We start from the raw sequence: 22877 nt of genomic DNA on the forward strand, positions 1-22877 counted from the left end.
AAAAATAGTTTGCTCTTCCTAGCTTTACTGTATACTGGAAATGGCTGGTCTTACATCATATTGCATATGTGACAGTTAGCAGAAGTGGAAGAAGAGTGTTTCTAACATTTTAAATATGGACATTATTCTTACAAAAATGCATCGATTTGCTACAGGTGGCCTTTGTTCACCCCTTGGAGCAGTGTGAGGAATGTTTTATTATGGATGGATGCACTTTATTTGACTTTTGTTGAACAAAAACACCCATCCACTGACATTATAAAGCTAGGAAGGGAAAGGACAACTCCAACTGGACTCGTCTGAAAGAAGAAAGAAATATATATATATATATATATATATATATATATATATATATATATATATATATATATATATATATATATATATATATATATATACTTAGGATGCCTTGAGGGTGAGCAAATCATGGGCTAATTTTATTTTTGAGTGAATTAACCATTTAATATTTAACAAATTGTGCCTTTGCCAAGCACACTTTAAAATACTTATTAACAAAAGAATATTTTAGTGCCGTTAAATGAAAATATGATCATTTAAAAGTATTAAATGCATAAGAAGTGCAATTATCTGAATCGTTTTTTGACCCCGTTAAGTAAGGCTTGAAAACTTAAATTAAAAAACGTATTATTCAAAATAAGTGCACTTATTTAAACTAAATATTTTTAATACAAAATTATATAAAATGTACTTCAAATTAAAACAAAAGTAAAAAGTGTGACAAGTGACTTTTAACCTAATGAAAATCGTGCGCATTCGTTTTTAATAACAAATATTTTTTCTCAGATTACCATTCCTTTTGGATTCATCTGTCACTGAGCAGGTCACATATTTACAGTATGATGCCTCAAAATGAGTTGAACAAGTTTATTGATCAATGAAATCAATGAAAGAGTGCTTTGGTGAAAAGTTTCACTGTATTGTCTTATAAATATAAAGCTGCGTAGGACAAAAACCTCTTGCAGCAACAATAAAATATGCACCCATCTACTATGTATATGTAGGCAAAACTTCCATTGCCCTGCCACTTTGAGAACTGCATTTCGAAGGCACTGTTATGGTCAGCCAATTTTCAGCAACCACAGTCTGCGGAAAAAATATGACAATCAGAGAGGTCAGGACTTCACTTTGAAGCCAGAGGAAAGATATCAAGATTGTGTCGAGTGTATTATGAGGCTGAGCGGGAGAAGCTATCAAGGATGCCTGATGTATGCTTCACTCCAGCAGGTGCACTCTGCTCTCGCTGTGGGAAGGAAGATGAAGCTGTCATTATAGCTCAAACAGAACTCCCTATCAATGTATTGCTCACTTTTAAAGAAGTGTTCACCCAGACAGCCATTTGAAGCCACACAAAGTCATTCATTTGCAATGAGATTTGGAAATTGCCAGAAACACGAGCAACTGCCGCAGATTCAAAAAGGTTGAAAAATTGACACTGTTATGAATTTGTGACAGGAATAGAACATTTCAAAGAATAGCAGAAAAGTCTTTTTGTGTAATACTGTACATATTATAACAGCAATACTGTAAAATATTACAATTTAAAATTATGTTTTCTATTTAAACATTTAACATTTTCAGCAATTACTCAGAATTGCTACTTTAGCCTCACATGATCTGTCAGAAATCAATTTAATTTGCTGATTTGGTTATGTTTTTTAAAATAATTATTTTGATTCTGTTGCATTCTTATATCAGTTTTGCATTTTTTAACATTCTCAGGTGGGTTTAGGATTGTAGGGCATATTCCCAATATGACAGAGCATTAATATTTATAGTCAGTCACCAGATATTTAAATTCTTAACCTGAAGTAACGTAATAAAAACACTAAAAAACGTACCTATATTAATGTAATAAAAGTGTTTTAGCACCACTCACATTTTGAAACTGCCGTGAAACGTGCAGTGAGGCACAAAAAAATTGTGTTGCGAAAAAATTACCAGAAGTACATATTTATAAGAGACTCGTTTGCAGAAAAGACTTATATTTTGAAGTAATGCTATTCTTTGGAACATTTTATTCATCACTAAGTTTTCCTCCAAAAAGTTTTCCTCTTCAAAAATAATATTTTCGATATTGATAAAAATATAAAACATTATAAATAACAGCACAAATAATAATTCATGAAAAAAAGCTGAATATCAGTATATTAGAAGGATGATCATTCAAAAGTTCAGCTTTGCAATCACAATAATAAATTACGTTTTAAAATATATATAATAGAAATGAATCATTTTACACTGTAATATTCCACTTTGTTAGTACTGTTACTTGGAGAGAAATGTCCTTGGTGAGTGACATCTTTTTAAATGCATGAAGTCATATTATTCCAAACTTTTGCCAGTACTGTATGCAAATGAGCAGTCACGATTCAGCAAATCTTGCCCGAGTGTCGAAAGCGATCCGCTGCCTGCTTCAGTCAGACACAGCGATCGAGTGTGAACGCTTACCACGGGAGCATCCAGCAGAGCAGCAACTCCCTGACCTTGAGCGATTTAATCGCTGTCAGTGTGAACACACACTTAAGAGAACGGGAGATCTGGTCAAGCACACACACACCAATCACTCTCGGTTGTGAGAGCACCTGCCTTGACTCGCGTAGCGCTTCAGCAAGTGGCTCTATAAACCGCTCGAACGGGGCAAAAAGAGTCAGTCGGTTCAAATCTAACATTGCGCAAAGCTACAGTTATAAGCTTGAACACAATTAGGCCTTGTTTTGAGTCAGTTGCGAGTGACCCTTCAATGAATTTAGCCGTTTCTATGACAATGGCACACTAATGACATGTAGACTAGCAAACAGCACACGACACATAAAATGCACTCCCTTGAAGACGTTTGAAAGCGAATGGTTCAAGGACGACCAGCTCGGACGCTCTCCCAGTTCAGTACGGTGCAATTAAAAGCACTTACTACTATATACTTAAGTGGCAGTTGTTAAATTGCAAGAAAAGAGGTGAACCTAAATTCTCGGCGTGGGTGGAATTGCTGTTGTCATGGTTTATTGTCGTTGTTGACCGTGGCGTGCATTAGCAGTCGCACTGCCCTGATATTTACTCCTGTATAATTTACCCTTGTCAGACTCAATGTTTGACAGTCGCTGCTCTACCGTGAGTAACATGCGCACTGAACTGAGTAGTGGGTGGTTTAAAAATGTCTGTTTCTCAAGTATGTGCGTATATATGTGTGAAAGTGCGACCGCCCGCTTTTATCCCTCTTTTCTGCCTGCCAATCCTCCTACGGACACTCACGGGTTCCCGAAACTAGAGCAGCCCTGCCATGTGTCGGCATTAACTTTTGTCTCGCTGTTTTTTTAGCCTCCGGTGTGCTAACATTTACTCTCGAATGATCATCCAAATGCTTGAATTTGTTCTGCTGTGATGACACTGATTGGAGAGTACGCTGGTTCAAATGAACCCAAATGTCATTCATTTCCTGGTGCAAACATTTGTTCAAGGGTGCTCCATTTCCGTGGAGTGCGCTCACCTCACGACATGGAGAGATGTTTGGAATAGCAAAAGTGGCAAAATCAACTCCTAGCGATACAATGGCCGCGTCTGAAATAGAACGTTAGTGTAGACAGTGAATATTGGCTGCTGTTTTTTTTTTAAATAGAATTTGAAACTAGTATTTCAGGGATAATGGCCAGTCAGCAACTCATCTTCAGGGTTTATTTTTGTGATTATTACTGTCTGACTGTACATTATCCTGCTTATTTTATAGCTGCTTTCCAAGGAAATAAATAAGTGGACGTGAAATATTGATTCATTTTCTTATGTGAGAGGAAAGTAAAGGCACCGTGGAGTCACATGAGATACACAAAACTAGCACAGACGCTAAAAACCTTGCTAGAGAATGATTCTATGTTAATTTACAATTAAAGGGTTACTCCACCCCAAAATGAAAATGTTGTCATTAATCACATAGCTCCATGTTGTTACACAATTTAAGATATTTTGTTCTGTTAAGTTGAAGATACTTAAGTTGAGGACACTGAGATGCTGAATATATCATCCATATACTTAGAGATCTCAATTATTGCTTGGGCTTACGCATAAACATACCCAGGCACAAAAAAAGAAAACTTTTTATTGCATTTTTCTTTTAACGCTGTGAAGGGCTGCATTTGGCCTTCATGAAGTGAATTGCTTTTACTTGACGAAATAAATGAGATGCAGTATAAATCAAATCTCAGTTGTGAGTTTCAGTCCAGACAGATGCTGTCAAACGCAACAACCTCATCATCTCAAAATAGAAAAGGTCGCTCAGTTACGCAAAAATACTCACATAATGATGGACGTACTCATTAAAGAGAGCCGTGAAGATATTTCACTGGATATTTAATTCTTAATGTATGTTAACATTCTTTTGTTGTATTTCTGTATATATTTACTCATGTTAAATGTCAATTATCACTTGGTAATGTAATTAGTTCATTGCATTTTTTGTAAATGAAAAGCCTTAATAGTATGGAAAATAGTAATGTCTGTCAGTTCATAGATAGTGTAGAGAAATCTGGCATCAATGCTGAAGATAACACCAACATACTGTGACGTGCATGCTTGCACAAAGTATTTTTGAAACTAATTTGCAACCCTGCAAAGCTCTAATGAAAAAGACTTGCAAGGATGACAAGTCTATAAATACTTAGAGTTTTTGTCACCTCGCTATGTTCAGTTTTCCACAGTGAACTAACTGCGTAGCAAGTCAACAATCCACATCTGAGTCACAGTTAAACCGAGGAGAAATGGGACTGTATGTAAAATCACATTAATCAATTATGCTCCAGCAGTCCTAGGCACCCGCTTAAGACAGCAGTGTGTGCTGAAATGACTCTTTATTGTAGCTAACGTTTGCTATGTTTTATTTCTGACTAGAAAAGGCCATCTGTTTCAACTTCTGAGGTGCTCCATCAGCAAAGCCTCATTCCCTTTGGATAAAGAAGGACACAAAGAGCCCTCACACAATGCTGCTCGATGCCCTTCAGACCTTGGCCTAGTGCAAAAATACCAGCAGCACGCTCTCGTTTCCCTTCATTCTTTATCTCACTGCTCCCTGAAGGAGAGTATATACTAAGCATGCTTTGAGTTTACATAGCAAAAAGCAGAATGGTCTCTGATAGCGTGAATGGATCGATGACATTTGATTTGCTTTACTAAGCAAACAGGGATTCATCAGCAGAATCCATGTAGGGTTGTGCCGAATAAAAAGAAATGGGCAAGCAGAAGGACACCAACAGTTATGATAAAATGGCTGCGAGTCCAACAAAAGTGTTTTTTCTTGGGGCTGGTGGGTTTTTTTTTTTGTTCTAAACGAGAATGGTGCATTTTTTTTTTATTCCAGGAGCGTGCCGAGCACTGAGCATTCAGGCATTTTTTTTTCTTCACCGAGGAGACCTGATGAATCTTCATTCATCACTGTCACTGTCTAGTCAGCCAACCAATCACAGTGCTTAAATGTTCTGTTACAAATAAAAAAAAAATATTTTTGGTCCTAAAGTAGGCTTTATTTCTCATTTTAGTAATTTTGAGGGGAAATATCACCTTTCCTCGCCGTTTCCTAAGAACCACCCAGTGCTTACGCCACAATTGTCAATTTTGGTTGTTTTACACAGAACCACCAAACCTCTGCACGGCCTATTTATTTTATCTCGGGTACACTATAATTCGCTTACATGTTCCACATAATGTCCTTTATTTCTTCAAGTGATTCAGTGTGTGAGAGGACTCCATCTGCATATTGCATAAATGCTTCATGAGCTTTATCGCACGACGCTCTAATCTCCGTTTATCACCTCAGAAGGCTTCAGACATGTGATTCATTTGCTTCTCACCCACTTAGCATTTAACACCGATCGAGGACATAGTATGTCTACCTCCATATAGAACGCCAAACAAAGTCTACTATTTTTATTTGAAACAGTGATACGCATAGATCTGAAAATTGCCTTTCTCTCTGAGACTTTAATCTGCGCACGCATAACTCACCATCTCATTGTCAGCGTAGAGCTGCCGTAATATACTGCAGACAGATGAAACCCACTGGGAATTGTGGGTAAAGCGAGGTAAGAGGTAGTAGCGCCTCTAATCTGACTAAAGCACCTCTGCCTTCTCTCAGCAGCCTGTCTTTTCATTGCTTTTACCATAATCTGGTATAAACAGAGACGGGAACAAATCCAGCACACTGTGTCTCTGTGTGCCGTCTTGCGCAATCAGAACGATTCACTTTCCATTTATCCACCAAACAGCGAGGGACAGTGAAAAAGTATGTCTCCGAGAAAATTGTGCATGCTTTCAGAGAAGAGCAATCAGTGACCCATTATCAAGCATAGAAATCTTAAAAGCATGCCATTCACTGAGGGAAAATTACCAGGGAGGGAAATGCCACCCTACCCTCTCCTTTAGCATGATTGATGATTATGTTTCACTGTGCTTGGAGAGAGTGGTCATAGCTTTGAAAGTCAAGCCATTTTAGGGTTGTGCTGACTCACCGAGAGGACATACAGGGACAGCAAATTTGCCCTCTAGATTCTGAATTTATGTAATATACACACGCGGTGCGTATGTGTATTTTTCATTTTGCCATTCACCCAGAGCTGAACATTTGCTGAACATTTACTCTCCCTCAGACCAGCCAAGATTTAGATCGGATCTGATCTCATTGCATCCTCTGCAGGGAATGCGTGTCATCAACCCAAACAGCTGATAAGAACACCACGATAATCCACACGTAATGCACATAACTCCAAACCATCAATTAATGTTTAGTGAGGCATATAGTTAAATATGCGCGTTCATTTCCAAAGCATAACATGTCTTCCGTTCGTAATATTGCTTAAGTATAATATGTCTTCCATTCATAATATTGCTTTCTACAGTGAAAAAGCCATCTTGTCTGAATCAGGTGAGAAATATGCACATATAAATCACTGTTTGCAAGCAAAAACAGTCCAAAACAGATATAAACAAATGTGTAGGTGGATTTTGATGTGGGAAGACAACAGGGGATGGAGGTAGAGTTATTGTGAATTGTGGTCAGAAACGACGGTTTACAGTTAAAGCACCTTAAGGATGGGTTTGTTTATTACAGATGCACCGCTATTTTCTTCACAAAATGTTAATGTCTCCCTGTTATGGGTAATGAAATATTTTGGTTTTGGGAGTCACAACAACAGGTTGACATGCACGCGTGTTCAAAAACACTTTCATTGACTCCCAAACGATTCGCTCAACGCTTCATTTTGCCAAAATCCACTCCTTTGTAGGATGCGAATCTGAGGTGATTGGTCCGATGGGTTTCATTTTTTTTTTTATCATGTATTCAAATAAATTTATAGACGCTTTACTTTGAGACTTTTCAGGATTTTTTTCATTCACTTAGAGCTGCATTACACACTGCATGAAAGCTAATTATCAAAAATCCGTAATGGGGCACTTCAAATTTATGGACTGGAGTTATTCGGATTAGTGTTGTTTTTATCAGATCTTTGAATTTTGATTCTGACGGCACCCATTTGCCGCAGATGATCTCCAAATCGCTTCTGAAACAAACTTATCTGCATCTTATATGTAAATTTTCAGCACTTTTTTCATTTTAGGCGAACTGTTCAAGAGTCTAAATACTTTTTGGGGTCACAGTATGCTTGAAGGTTATTATTGGCTTCCTTTAGGGATTATAATGGCTCTCTGCTCAGGTACTGCACATTTATTAAGACTGTGCTAGGACAGAGACAAAGACACATACAAATAAACCAGGAAAGAAGCTGCAGTATAGACGCAAAAGAAAGCAAACAGGGTCTGAAGTGCAACTGGCGTAAGGGTCACCGAGTTTTATTGAAGGCTATTTTGAAATGTCCCCTGAGTGAGCGATGGATTTTATGAGATTATTTATTTATAATGGTGGAAGGTTATGATGTGTGACCTGCTCTCAAATGAATGTCTTCCAGCCTAAATACATTCACTACCAGTCAAAAGTATGAAACGTTTCAATATTTTTAATGAAATAAGTATAATATCTCAACCAAAGCAAAACCATTAATATAGCGAAATGTTATTGCATTCCCTGGTGGCTTCTTTCAAAACATTTAAAAAAATCTTAATTATTTCAAACTTTTGACTGGTTGTGTACTCTGCGCCTCATAAATATTCAGACTATTACAATTTTACCTAATTATGAATCCTACACTGACATTTTGCTCTCGGATGTATTTTCATTCCTAGCTATGCAACTTAAAACGAAAAAGATACTATTTTATGCTATAAAATATTCTTAATGAAAATGAACTGAAATATGTATTCAGCCCCAGTATCCTCCAGATTAAAACTAAATTCTCAAAAATTCACATGCGAATCAATTAAAAACCACCACATTTACTGGCTAAAGCTCCCACAGGATGTTGGGGTTTACAGTTCATAATGAGTCATTATTCAGGTTGTGAGTTTGAAGGGCATATGTGAAATGAATACTAAAGAGTCATTCTATAAAGTCAGAAATTAGGTAAACCAAATGCATAAGTAAGGACAACAATATGCGAGCGTCTATGTGTCCCAGCGGGCAATGTTATTTCATTTATAAAGAAATGGAAGCTGCATCAAACCACCCAGACGCTGCCTAGAAAATGTTGCCCTATGAAACTCCTTGCACAAACAGCAGGAGACTTGTGAGAGCAGCCACATAAAGGACAATGTTCGCTTTGAGAGTTCAGTATCTGAAAACAAGAGTAAAGGTGCACCAGTCAACCATATCAGGAAGCCTGTATAACACCGGCCTGTAAAAAGAAATATGTGAAGCAAATGTGTGGTACAAATCTAACGCTGCTCAAATCTAACACCTTCCTTCACAGAAAGTGGTAGTTTTCATGCTTTTTATCAGCACAGACCCAGTGCAGACTTATAAAAGTACGAATGGATAATACAAAATAAAGGTCTGTACTGCCTGAGTTACAACTTGTCAATGTCGGTGTTGACATGTTGCAATATTTGTAATATAATATAATATGATTAGCTCTGTCAAACGATTAATCACATCCAAAAAAAAAACTAGTAAAAAAACACATAAATGAAAATAAAATATTGCTTACATAATAATAATGTCAATGTACTGCATATATTAATAATGTATATGTAAACACTCACACATGCATATATATATAAAAAAATAATGTAAAAAATGTAAATTATATATATATATATATATATATATATATATATATATATATATATATATATATATATATATATACTCTACATAATAAATACCACAGTACACACACATATATTATTTAAACAAAAACATTTATTTTGGATGTGATTAATCACGATTGACAGCACTACATATAATAATATATATAAATTATGTATGTACGAATGCCTTTTTTTTAACATTTAACATTATACCAGTGTATACTTAATTATTTAAAAGCATTAATTAAAATTTCTGGCAATTTCTGGCGCTTTAAATTATTGTTTATTTGTAAAGAAAGTATTTTTTATTAGAAAATGTTGAAAGAATCGAGTGAAATAATCATTGAATTAATCAACTAATTGAAAGTATAATAATAAAAAAAAGTTAGTAGCAGCCCTAAATATTAAAAGTGTCTCGAAAGTGTCATCTAAAACTTTTTAAAACATTTTATTAAGGCTGTAGTTTTAATAACCCCACTTACGCTGATATTGGACATCGAGATGTTGGAAAAAAAAAAGCTAGTCTCATTTTTAAAGTGCATAACAATTACAACCAGATCAAAAGAATGCGTTTTGACAAGAGATACAGTTAATGGTGCCAACTTGAACTATCCTGCCAAGAAAGGAGGGCCATTAGAGTCATTAATCCTTCAAGAGCGAATCCATTATCTTCATTACCCCATAGCCTGCTCAGAATGATATAGTTTCTCACCCTCACACCCAGCTCCACATTCTCTCCTCCGTAAATCTCCATGCCTTCGTCCAGCAGACCGATCTCTGCAAAGTACTCCCTGTCCACCACAAAGCAGCCAATCAGGGCCGGACTCCTAGAGATTAGAGAAATACATATACATTTATTGTATTATCAGACAAATCAGACGGATAAATCAAGAAATCTATTTAAATAAAACAAACCAAAAAAAAAAGCTCAAGGTTTAAATAAATAAATTTAAATAAAAATGTAAGTTATAAATAAAGTGAAGAGATTTATTTACATAAATGCAAGCGATAATAATATTCATATACAGTATAATGACAACAATATCCCAAAATATCAATTTTAAAATAACTCAATAAATATAAAATAAATAAAAACATTACAAACAGATTAATAATTAGAATATATAAATAAAATTGAAGAGATTTATTTAAATGTATACAAACATGCAAATTAATAAAGGATGAAATTGAAATGAAAAATAAGCTTTAAGTATATACATAAAGAAATGATATTTAAATAAATACAAATATTTACAAAGATATTAATTAACACAGATTAATAATTTAAAATAAATATAATATAAATTAATATATATATATATATATATATATATATATATATATATATATATATATATATATATATATATATATATATATATATATAATAAAAACATAAATATATTATTTAGTACAAAATTAATAAATTTAATTGAACAAGATACCTGATCGGAGCAGAGCTGTTGTTTAAGTTCCACCAGGATTTTGGTGGGTTCAGATAACGGCACCACAGTTCCCAGTCAAAGCCCTGAGCGGAGAGTGGGTACTCTTCAATCTCAAATGTGTCGTATTTGATATTGTCAAAAGATGGAGATATAATTCTGGTTCTGTCTTCTTTGATCCTTTGGAGAATAGGCTCAGCCCTGTACAAACAGCAATACAATCGTTTACCGCCCAGTAACATGATACTCATGCTTTACTAATTTTTGTAGTATAAAACATGAGGCTGAACAGGCAGCGCATTCTCAGCAACATTAAATAACAAACAGTGCCTATTCAGTCAGCTCACCCTCAGTACTATTTTAGGACTGATTCTTCTAGAGAGATGCAAATTGAGCAGTACAGTATGGCTTAAAATCACATCAAAGCTGATTAAAGGCAGAAAAATTCTGGGTGTTATTCAAATTGCACTGACATATCTAGGTCAGATTGCTATGAGAGAAACCTTAGTGTGCCAACTCTAAGATCCAGAACTTCTTTTGATGATGAAGGGCATCTTGATCTATGTTCATACAGGACCAGGTTAAAGGAATACTTCATTCAAAAATGTGTTGCTGCATTTAAAAATGAAGTGTGAATAAAATTTGAAATATGAAGATTTGGACTGCGTAATTTTGACTCACATTTCAGTCTGCTTTTAACATTATTAATAACTCAGGATCGTAAAAAATGCAATAATGCGGTACACATTTGTTACGCTTTTTAAAGCGAAATGTCAAGCGAGTGACAGTAACAAAATCCAGTTTCATCCAAAAAAAAGATAAATGCGAACCTGACAGCTAAAAGTTTAGTTGCACTAAAGGTTAATGCTCCATCGTGTTTGAAATATCATAACACCTACTCTAAATTGATTGTGTCAACAAAAGTAAACATGAGATAAAAGCGCATTTGCTAATTCAGCTTGCTTCTACAGGTACCGAGGTCTTTTATGGTGCATCGTGTTTCACAGGACGCTCCACTTCACAAGTGCAAAGCTGTACCAGAGCAAGTTAACTACATCAGAAAACCCATACGCTACATAAAGAGCATGTTATTCGACGCAAACATTAAAGGTGCTGTATGCAGGATTGAACTAGGCACCGCGGTCCAAATGTAAAATATTGGAAAAGCTTTTTTTTCACCCAGCCCCTAGCCTCCACCTCGGACTGGACGCTCACGCAGGTTGCCAGATTGGCGTCGCTAACAGTAACTGATCTCTTTTGTTTGGCGGCTTCCACGAACGATACGAAACACACCGACTGGCAACCGAAATGCAATTGGATGAACTGGCAGTGGGCGGGTTCCACAGACGTTCGCGTTCAAAGGAGAACGACTGACTGTGGCTATGTTTTTTTAGATAAACACGTATGTTAACTTAGCATGTTTCTTAAATATCTGAAAAAATTTTATTGTATTTTAGTAGCACGTACATACAGCACCTTTAAAATGTATTCGTTTTCAAACTGTGCATTATGATAAAATACTAATCTTACTATTAACCAATAATCTTTGCCATAACCATAATTTGTGTGGAAAGGAATTTAAGTTATTGGTGTTTAACAGCTGTAATTTGTTATAGGTATGACTGTGTATTTGGAGTTTAGCACAAAAGGCATGTTTTTTTGTTTTTTTTACAGTATATGCTGCACATTAAGCCTTCATATAGAAGTACAGAAGTAATTTGAAGTACTTTTAAGGTGCATTTTTTTTTGTCTTTTGCACAATGTAAAAGTGAAGTGTGTGCATTCTTATAAAACCCTTTTATGTTTCGTGGAGGAAAGAGAGTCATATAGGTTTGGAGCAACGCGAAGATAAAAGAAAAACCGAAGCTTCTTTTTTCTTCTTCTTCTTTTTCAGATCTCTTCAGGAAAAAAATGCCCCTCAGTTCCTGTCAGCGCTTGAACAAGTGCACTGATCCTTTAGACCATTTCATTTGAAAGAAGCAGTAATTACAGTCTGGCTATGAGGCGCTAGGAATAGCAGGAGTTCTCATATCACCCACCAGCCAGTGTTGAACTCTACGTGGGCGTCAAACAGGGCCACCACAGGGGCAGAGGCAGCTCTCCAGCCACTCACACGTGAGCGGATCAGCCCCTCCTGCTTGCTGTGCCGCACCATTTTAATGAAACCGGGCTGCTTGCCGTTGGTCTCCTTGACAAAGTCCTGTAATTTCTCCTTTAACTCATCTGGGAGGAAGACAGAGACAAAGAGAGAGAGGAAGAGCTGTAACATTACAATGCCTCCTGGAGGACTGTCCTCATTATTCCTGGTCACAGCGAAGAGGATGTTGTTGTTACTGTGTGTGTGTGTGTGTGTGTGTGTGTCAATAAGCACTCTTGGGCCTGTCAATCGCGTTCACTTTAACAGAGAAGGCGTACAGAAGCAGCACGCGTTGCCTGAGTGAAAAGGTGTTCTCTCGCACCAAACAATACGGCATTCATGAAGTTCATTCCTCACACCTGACCTAGCAACCTTCAGCGGCTTACGAAACATTCTGATACTCAGAACAAAGAAAATAGAGCAGTTCAAGTGTACTCGAAAGTACAAGTCATGCATTATTTATATTGTTATTCATTTGATTATTTGATTAGCTTTATAGTATTGCTTATTAATATAGCATGCATTAATAAAAATAATAATGCTATTTACTCAATTATTAATCATGACTCTTATTACTATCATCGTCAAAAACATTATAAATGCTTTTAATGTCACTTTTGATCATTTGATTGCATCTCTGCGAATGGAAAAATACTAATTGGTAACATTTTATTTTTTTAAATGCCTTTGTCACATGTGCTTAGTATTGTAATAGCAATAGATTACACATAATTACATGCAAATAAACCTAAGACAAATCCTTATCATAAACCTATCCATATAGTAAGCACATGTAGTTGATTAATATTACTCAGTACTTAAATGTATAATTACACTGCAACAAGCCTACATAATAAAGTACAATGTTATAATCAATTAACTTTTTTTTACTTAGCCCAGACTCTTGAATGGTGTCGAAATTATTATATCAATATTAAGCAGCACGACTGTTTTCAACGTTATATTAAATACCTCTTCAGCACCAAATCAGCTTATTAGAGTGATTTCTGAAGGATCACTGAAGACCAGAGTAACAATGCTGAAAATTTAGTTTTGCATCACAGGAATAAATAAAAATAGAATAAAATAAAATAAAATAAAATAAAATAAATATTTTATTTATAAATATAAAATAAATATTTTTACAAAACAAAGGCATGGTTAGTAAAAGCGACTTCTTTCAAAACATAAAAAAAAAAAAAAAAAAAAAGTATTCCAAATTCTTTTCCAAAAAAGAATGCAAAAAAAAGCAAAATAGAAGCATATTCACTTGTGGCCTTGATTGTTTATTTCTATTTCTATTAATAATTGTTAAACACGATGCCAATGCCACTAAAATCTACAACAACTGATGAAACTTTAACAATCTGGCAAAAAGTCAAAATGAAGGTGCCTCACATGAATATATAATGCAAACCAAGAAGAAGTGTCATTAAGTTTTCATTTGGGTCCTTCGTGTGTTATGCTTCACTGTTAAATTGAATTCCTATGATTTATTTTTAATTTCACCTTTTCTCCCTCCCAGAGAAGAAACTGGCAGAAGAGAGGGTGAGATCTTTAAGAGACAACGGATATCGATGTGAAAAGACAGACATGATTGCACCTTCCGTGCAACATATTCATTACTGAATGTCATAAAGGACTGCAACGAATCAACTTTTAAATGTATTGCTTGAGTTCATTCTTGAAATCTCAATGTGAACGCAGAGCGAATTCTCCTTTTAGGGAACTGCTGCAGTGGTACGCTTGCATTTTGGCGATATCGCGTATATGAATATGGTAATCATTTTGCATTTGTGCTCTACAGTATGCCAAAGAAGCATGGAAATACATCCGAAAGCATGATTGTATCATGTGCCACCATGTTATTTTTTTTTTGGTAAGGGTTTGTGGAGTTTATCCAGTCGAGGGCCTAATTGTCTTATTCCCTGTTTGCTGGGGCTAAATTGATTTTCTATTAAGTTTGCATGACAAACATGATGATTTCGCAGATGGTGTAGCCATGGGACGGGGGGGAATTAATTCCACCAACTCAATTATCTGTTGCTGTTAAAACAAATAAATGATCACAACGACATCAAAAAAATAAAACTCATCCAGACAAGGCCCAGCGGTACACAAAGGTTTTTAAAAACCTTTTAACGGCGTAATATACTGAAATGGCTCATCAACTCTTTGAGTAGATAGAAATTAGTTTGTGCACATGGAAGTATTAGTTTTCCCACTCACCGAACCCTTTGCTAGTGAGTACTCGAAGTGTTTTATTTTTCCGCGTATGTTTTCCAGCCCACGGTCAATCCTGCTATGACTATTTGTCACCATCTGTGTTGAAAACCAGGTGCCTTTACGAATATTATGCTGTAAAAATAAGTGTGATTTTGCCCCCAGTGTGTTTTCCTGTGTAAGCAGTAAAAATGTTAATTGATTAACCGTATTGTAAGTTACAGTATCTAGAATAGAAAATGTTTAAAGTTGCATCATATTTAAATTTATAGTAAAATATGGCAAAAAAAAAAAAATGATGGCTTGCTGTTATGCAAGTAGAAATAAAGAATTACTTTAGAACTTACAGGGAAATCAGTTTATACAGAAGAGGCACCCATATGCCAGCTTGTTTTTTTAAATATTTTTGTGCTGTATTAATTAATTTATTTTTAAAACTGGAAACAGATGCCCGTTTACTGTACATTTTTTAAATAACAGTAATTAAAAAAAACTTTAGGATTTACTTTGAAACAAATTTTATTTACAAATTGCTAGTGAATTTCTCACAATTATCACAAATAAAGACAATAGCATTTTTTTTTTTTTTTTTTAAATAATTTTTATGCTGCCAACCACCACCAGCATTTTTGCAAAACATTTATTGGGGCCAAGAATGAATTCACGTTGTATGAATGCCATATAATATACCATACAACCAATTTATTTTACCTTAATTATTTATTTTTGTATATTTAAATTTTTCTTTATTTTATTTTGCCATACATTATTATTTTTATTTATTTATTTATTTATTAGTACTTAGAAAAAGCTACATTTTGAAACCAGGTTTCAAGAAAAAGTAACACAAGTAAGCCACGATACACCACTGAATAATAGACTGTTTCCACATTCCTCTAAAAGTTAATAATTTTGTTGTGTAAAACATACTATAATATTCAATTTACCAAAACATCTGTGTACTGTATGTGAAAGATAGAAATCTCCGACAAAGAGAGATGATGCTATGTACTGAGTACGTTCTTCAGCCAGAATGTTTCCAGTGTAGGCGACAACTTGTAATGTCGGCCAATCACAGCGGTTGCAATCCAACAGTTGTTTTGCTCTATTTCCTTGCCCTTAATGATCCTGACACTGGCCACGGGTATGGCAGAAGCTAAAGGTCACTTTTCTTATAGCCACAATGAAATTCACCTTGCCCTTGAGTGGGATGTTATGCTCAGCCAGACTCGTGCCTATAGACTTTATCCTTGGGCGAACGGCGTCTCTCATCGATCACTGAGATTGTGGAATTGCACGAGCGAACGTGAAGAGAATGTCTCTTTCAAAAGCCAGAGAACATTGGATATGAACAGCTTGTGGCTCTACAAATTGCTCTAATGCTTTTACCCCCGCCTTCAAATATGAGTTTTATGATTGAACCTGGGAGACGCTAAATGAAATCTGTCTTCTGATTTTATTTGACAGCGAAAATCCCTCCATCCTCATCCTCACCGAAAAACTTTTTTCAAAGCTTATTAGAGCGGAACTTTCATCCCCGTCGAAAATGACTGATTAACATACGCGAACAAATAGCAATTGATTGGAAGAACTGGTGAAGACGCTATCATAATAAAACAAAGGATAATAGGTCCATTATCTCAAAGCCGCTCATGACTGAAAGCATCAATCTTTCATCACCATTATCTCAAGTGCACTTCTTGTTTCAGTCAATACAAAGCATTAAGCTTGAATGATCCTACCACTGGTAGCTATTATAATATGATAACATAAAGGAAGACTGACGTGCTGAAGGCGTCTAAGCAATCTTATTGGGTGTCAAAACTTTTGAGGAGTCCTTTATGTTAAGTTGACTTAAACTAGCATCAATCTATTCCCTTGTGAAAAAGTATACTTTTGCATACTTTTAAAGAGCACTTATTATTACACGACTGCATGTTAATTGCAATTATATAAAAATGCATGGCCCCATTTTATATTAGGTGTTAATATAATATGTTATAACTGCTACATGCTATACTGTTATAACTATATGTATAATATGATAACTGCTGGTAGTGATTTACAAGCACTAAACACTGATTGTAAGCCTAAAAGTGCAAAATGGTTTTTCGATGATTGGCTAATCACAATGTTGTTTCAGGGCCCTTGGCACACGTCAAAACTCAGCTGAAATCAGGTCCTGCATGGCCTGACAGTGAATCATTTTCAACCACTGTTCAGCATGTATTATATGAAAACAAGTATTATTTTGCTTTTTTTTGGGGGGGGGGGGTAATTTAATTGAAAATATATTTTCTGAAAGAAAGTATAAATGTATTTTCAAAGATTTTTACTGACTAAAATGCTAAGCAAGGAAATCCTTTTTTTTTTTTTTTTTTTTTCGCAGTGTAAGTCATCTCTCTCTCTCTCTCTGATGATAAGGTGGTTATTCATCATTTGTCCACTGTAGAGGCAAAGAATTTTTGTCAGCTCATTCTCGGGTGTTGAGGAGAGCGGGATTTAATTTTCTTTGGCCTTCACTGAAGGTTGACAGATTCTCTGTCGGTTCCTCTGTTGACATAAAGTCTCGTGTTGAGGGGCCGCTTCACAACCTTCATCTCTGAATGTAAAGATAAAGCTGTCAGGACTCAAGATTATGCGAGCTGAGAGCACGGGCCGCTGGTCCTCAAAATGGTACAATTAGTGAGGAATCATCTGGGTCACTTTACCCTCTTTCTCTTCATGTCGGTCATGGTGTCTGAAGCACTAGAATAAAGTGTAATCTGAACCCAGAAATGGCTCTCGCATTAAGGAGAGATGTTGAGAGATAATACTCGCGATCGAAAGGACCTGGCAGCTTCCATAGAGCCGTAACGGTTAGCGCTGATAAGACTACCATTCTAACCTACTTACAAAATAAATCAGCATCGGCTGACGCGTATGCCCTGACACACAGGATGAAATGACACCAGCAAAATGTTATATATATATATATATATATGTGTGTGTATATATATATATATATATATATATATATATATATAAGCAATAAGGTACGAAAGGCTGAGCTGATTTATCGTTAATAAATCACGACCGAAGGGCATTGTTAGATGAGAAGACAGACCGATTCTGAGTTTAATGCTGTATTATTGATTGTTTACGTTGCTAACGGTGGTTGCTAAGGGTGTCGCTAAGATCTTGAGTAAATTACAATATTATGGTCAATATTACTGAAAAATATTCAATGGAATATAATTATTTTATTGCATTAACAAATTGGGAAGTTTGTTTCGCACAATATTAACACATAATAATTCAGGGGGAAAAAAAATGAAACCAGAAAGGGTGTTTTTTTTTTTCAATGTTGAAAATTTGATAATGAATGCAATAATCACAAAATACCCGGACGGGATAATTTGCAAGCCAGTATAATTTTTTTAGATCAATGTTAAATATAACAGGAGATATATTAATCAGCCAGTCAATTAACGCTCTTACTGCAGCACCAAATTGGTGTAAATTAAAGTAATAATGAGCAAAAAGGCCAGCAGACAAACCCGCTACATGCAACAATAGACCAGAGCATGAGGTGCGTGATGTTGGAGAAACGGAGTAATTCATCACGTTTCTTTGGTTTAATCTTTCCGGCCTAAATATTTCTCGGTTTGCAGCTTATTAGTATTCTATCACTAGTCACTTTAATCCAATGAGCAGAGCGGCTAATTAAGCAGACGGAAGGGTTAGACCGAAGACAGAATGTTGAGAAGCCAAACAGTGGTAATTATTAAGACTATAAGCCTCACACTGAGAACTGGCTAGTCCGGCACGAGAGAGCACTAAAAAGAAATGCGTGAGGTTGCCGCTGCGTTGTTCCAGTCTCAAAGAAAATGGTTAGGCCTTCGCATTCGCTTGTGAGACAAACATTACACGTTGAGCGTTTCGTGCTGTGTGTCAACCTACCGTTATTGCTGTTGTCGTCTACCAGAACGATCTCTTTGAGCAGGTGGCGCGGGGTCCGGTTCATGGCCGAATGGATGGAGCGCAGAATGACTGAGAGCGCCTCGTTCACGAAGATGAAGACTATACTAACCTGCGGGAGGTTGGACGGGTAAGATGTGTTTTTGCACCTGCAGGAAGAAAGGAGCACAAATGGCAAAGTGTATTTGTAGAGGCATTTCCAAGGGTCGGGTACAAACCGATGACCTTTTAATATCTAAAACACAACTACGATTTGTTAAAGCATTACTAAAATGAATCAAGCGTGTAACATCAGCTTACAATGTTGATGTTACACCTTGGAGGTCTTTACCTTCTTGACTGTATCCAACAATTAAGAGTTTTTTCATAATCATAATCAGAGAAGGCTTAAATATTCAAACCTGTTATTCAAGTGACCTTAAGCAAACATACTAAATCATTTTATCAAAAATTCATGTATTTGTTCTCAATAATACTATACTATACATTTTTCTGCTTAATATTTTTGGCATACTCTAAAATTAAAATTTCAAATAATATTAATAATAACAATAATATATATTTAACAATCACGCATTAAATTGACCATAGAAATATGATCGCACGCCTGATGCTGTGGTTAAACGCGATAAAAACGAGTTTGCACACTTCTTATCAGAAAAGGTACAATAAAGCATCGCATTTTGTTGTTATGGGCACAATATGGGACCTTTAAATAATAATTTGTCAATCATCTCATCTATACACTCTCTTGAAAGAATTCTGAAAAAAGAACGTTTTCAAAAAATCGATCATAACAAGAATCAATGTTAATATAATTTACAATAACTGATCTGCAAATTATTAGAATGATTTATGAATGATCATGTGACACTGAAGCCTGCAGTAAGAATGCAGATCACAGGAATAAATGTAATTTACAAATAGTTATTATAAATGTTCTTATAAACAGTAATTGTGTTTCACAATATTACTGTTTTACTGTATTTTTGGGCACATAAATGCAGCTTTAATCTAAACATTGTTTTCACTTTATTTTGATGGTCCCTTATGAATCTTCTGTTGTCAATAAGTAGCTTTGCACCTATACATGTCAGCTAACTTTCATTAGAGTGTTAGTAGAGTATTAGTAGACTGGTAGGGTTAGGGTTAGAATAAGTTGACATGTTCTTGAAAAGCTACATATAGTCGGTAGAAGGTCTGTTGGGAGATCATCACAATAAAGAGTTAGCAGATAATAATCAGACAGTCTACTTATACTCTAATGAAAGTTAGTATAGACATGTAGGTGCAAAGCTACTTATTATCAATTAGTATTAGTATTCATGAGGGACCAACCAGCGCTACCAAAATAAGTTACATTTAATTTTAACAATGCACGCAATATTTGCGTTTGCTTAAATAAATGCATAAATGCCCTGCATTTCAAAAACATTATAACATCTTCATTACTCCAAACTGTGCTCTATATACTTACATCTGTTTAATTTATGCTTATATAATCATTTTTGCACCACCCGAATCAGGGTTTAAGATGTATTTAGACAGCTTTAGCAACCAAGCTGAGTTGCAAAACTGCAAACATCATGCAAAATTTATACTAAATAAAAAGCTCATGTAATTTTTAGTTTGACCTCCTGTGGTTTACAATCAGCATTTCCGGAAGGTTAGGCAACTTCTTCGCTGACCATTTATTTAAACACGACTTCATCTTCAGTTTCAGGCCCGATTCTGTTTCCTTTATTTGGAAATCACCGGAAATGCTAATGAAATATCAAAGGCATTTAGACAAACAGGACCTTTTTGGTAAATATGGTCTTTACAATGATAGGTGATGTTTTGATGTTCTTGGCAGACTTGAGTTTATAACAAGTGGGTTTTGAAGGTTTTCAGACCCAGGTACTCAATAGCAATTTGGCTTCACAGAGAGAAAAGAACAGATGTGATCAGATGTGAAGGAGTTCTTTATGTTGCTGCCAGCAAGACACATCCAGTAATTACAGGCTATGGTGTAATTATGTTTTTCCACACACACCTCTTTCAAAGCCTGTCAAAATAGAGTCGTTGGTGTAAACTGTATGTTGCCGTGCTTTCAGCCCATAACAGACTGTAAAAAATAATAAAAATAAAGTGTCGGGCTTTGCATTACACACATTTTCAGCAGCATTTTTAAAAACTGCTGGTCAAAAAATTTAAATAATTAAGGTTTTCAACGTTTTTGAAATGATTGTTATACTTTATATTTATTTGATCAGAAATTCTGCAAAAACTATATTGTGACCTTTTTACAATTTAAAATAACTGTTTTCTAATGATCTATAATTTAATATGTTACAATTAATTTTGGTGATGATAATGCTCAATTTTCAGCATCATTGCTCTGATCTTCATGTGTCACATGATCCTTCAGAAATCATTCTGATTTGCTGATTTAATGCTTAATATTAGTCCTCAATTATTAATGATGTTCTTATAATCAGTGCTAAAAGCCTGCTTAATATTTTGGTGCTTTTTTCAGGATTCTTTCAGAAACAGAAAGAACATTTATTTACTAAATATAAATATATATATATATATATATATATATATATATATATATATATATATATATATATATATATATATATATATATATATTAGAAGTGATTTTAATGTCAATTTTGATCAATTAAATGCGTCCTTGTTAAATATAAGTATTCATTTTTTTTATCTTATCCTAATCTAGGCTATAGGTTTACTATTAAGCAACAAAAACTGTAATACTTTATCACAATATTTAATATTTTTTTTCTACTGTATTTTTTAATAAAATAAGTGTTTGCTTGCCATGGCAAAGGTTTTCAACACTTTTACAAAAATGTTGTATGATTGAAGTAAATGCCATGGTACACGAATACGGTAATCCTTATATAGTATAGCATATTAGTAGCGTGTGGTTGACCTGAGGTAGCAAAAATAAGGCAATAATCTTCTCATCTGAATTTGTTTTTGAGAACACACTGCTCTTGTTTGCCTCCTCAGAGAAAACGCCATGGGTATATATCAAAATGCTATTATATTACCATCATATTTCAGTGAGAAATAAACACAGGGCATCTGCTGACTGCAAACATTGATTTGCGCTCAGCAATCGCATTATTTCACGCAGGCATCGGCTGTGACAGTGAGTAAAGGACAGACAGACTGTCAGATACTCACCCTTCAGGTCTGTAGTCTGGGATGGCTCTATCCATAGAGAGGCGGTCGCTGAGGTAACCGTTGTAGCCGTAATACTGAAACATCTTGAGGGCCACTCTGCGGCTCTCCGGCCCCAGATCCTGGCCCCAGTGGTTGAACAAGGACGAGTCGGAAAAAGATCGATCTAGCTGATTGTCATCTCCTTTCAGCGGGGACTCTGTGAGGGTCAAAGAAAGAGAGGGTTGGCGTTCCCCCGATAACGAAACGCGTCTGAGAACAGAGGATAAATAAAATAAATAAATATAATAAAAGACCACTTAAGTTCACTTAAAAACATTATACTGCTTCTTAACACACTTTCTAAAATGTAAACTAAAGATTTTCCTTTAAAGCAAAACCCGATCAACACATAAACATTATGTAAGCACAAATGATGGGGATTGAGTTTGGCTCAAACCAACAAATAACAAATAAACATAAGCTTTTTTTTATATATATATATATATATATATATATATATATATATATATGTGTGTGTTTCTCGTTCTCTCCCCTATGATACTGATGGCTGGTTTGTGGCTTCAGGGGCATAACTTTCACACCTCTGTCTTTATATCGTTCTCCATTTCTCTGTTTGACGATGAAATAGATTATTTCTGAAATTCAACACAGCTCTTTTCTTGTGTAACTTTTTGCCCTTTAAGCTCCCTATATATGCAAACAGGAAACGACACAGCGGG

At 35.3% G+C, this 22877-nt stretch overlaps 1 protein-coding gene across 2 annotated transcripts in view; it reads right to left on the reverse strand.

The window, feature by feature from the left end:
• Positions 1–22877, reverse strand: part of galnt18b (UDP-N-acetyl-alpha-D-galactosamine:polypeptide N-acetylgalactosaminyltransferase 18b) — an 81550-nt gene that overhangs the window by 23567 nt on the left and 35106 nt on the right. Inside the window, exons 2-6 of one of the 2 annotated variants that reach the window (XM_043245779.1) lie at positions 22159–22354; positions 18943–19109; positions 12680–12863; positions 10644–10841; positions 9911–10025 (exon numbers count right to left, since the gene is read on the reverse strand). In XM_043245779.1, the coding sequence (XP_043101714.1) occupies positions 9911–10025; positions 10644–10841; positions 12680–12863; positions 18943–19109; positions 22159–22354 (860 nt within the window). Of the gene's footprint in view, positions 1–9910; positions 10026–10643; positions 10842–12679; positions 12864–18942; positions 19110–22158; positions 22408–22877 lie in introns of both variants that reach the window. The other variant, XM_043245780.1, reaches the window with a different exon arrangement.

This window comes from Puntigrus tetrazona, chromosome 7, assembly GCF_018831695.1.
Source record: "Puntigrus tetrazona isolate hp1 chromosome 7, ASM1883169v1, whole genome shotgun sequence".
NCBI classification, from domain to species: domain Eukaryota; kingdom Metazoa; phylum Chordata; class Actinopteri; order Cypriniformes; family Cyprinidae; genus Puntigrus; species Puntigrus tetrazona.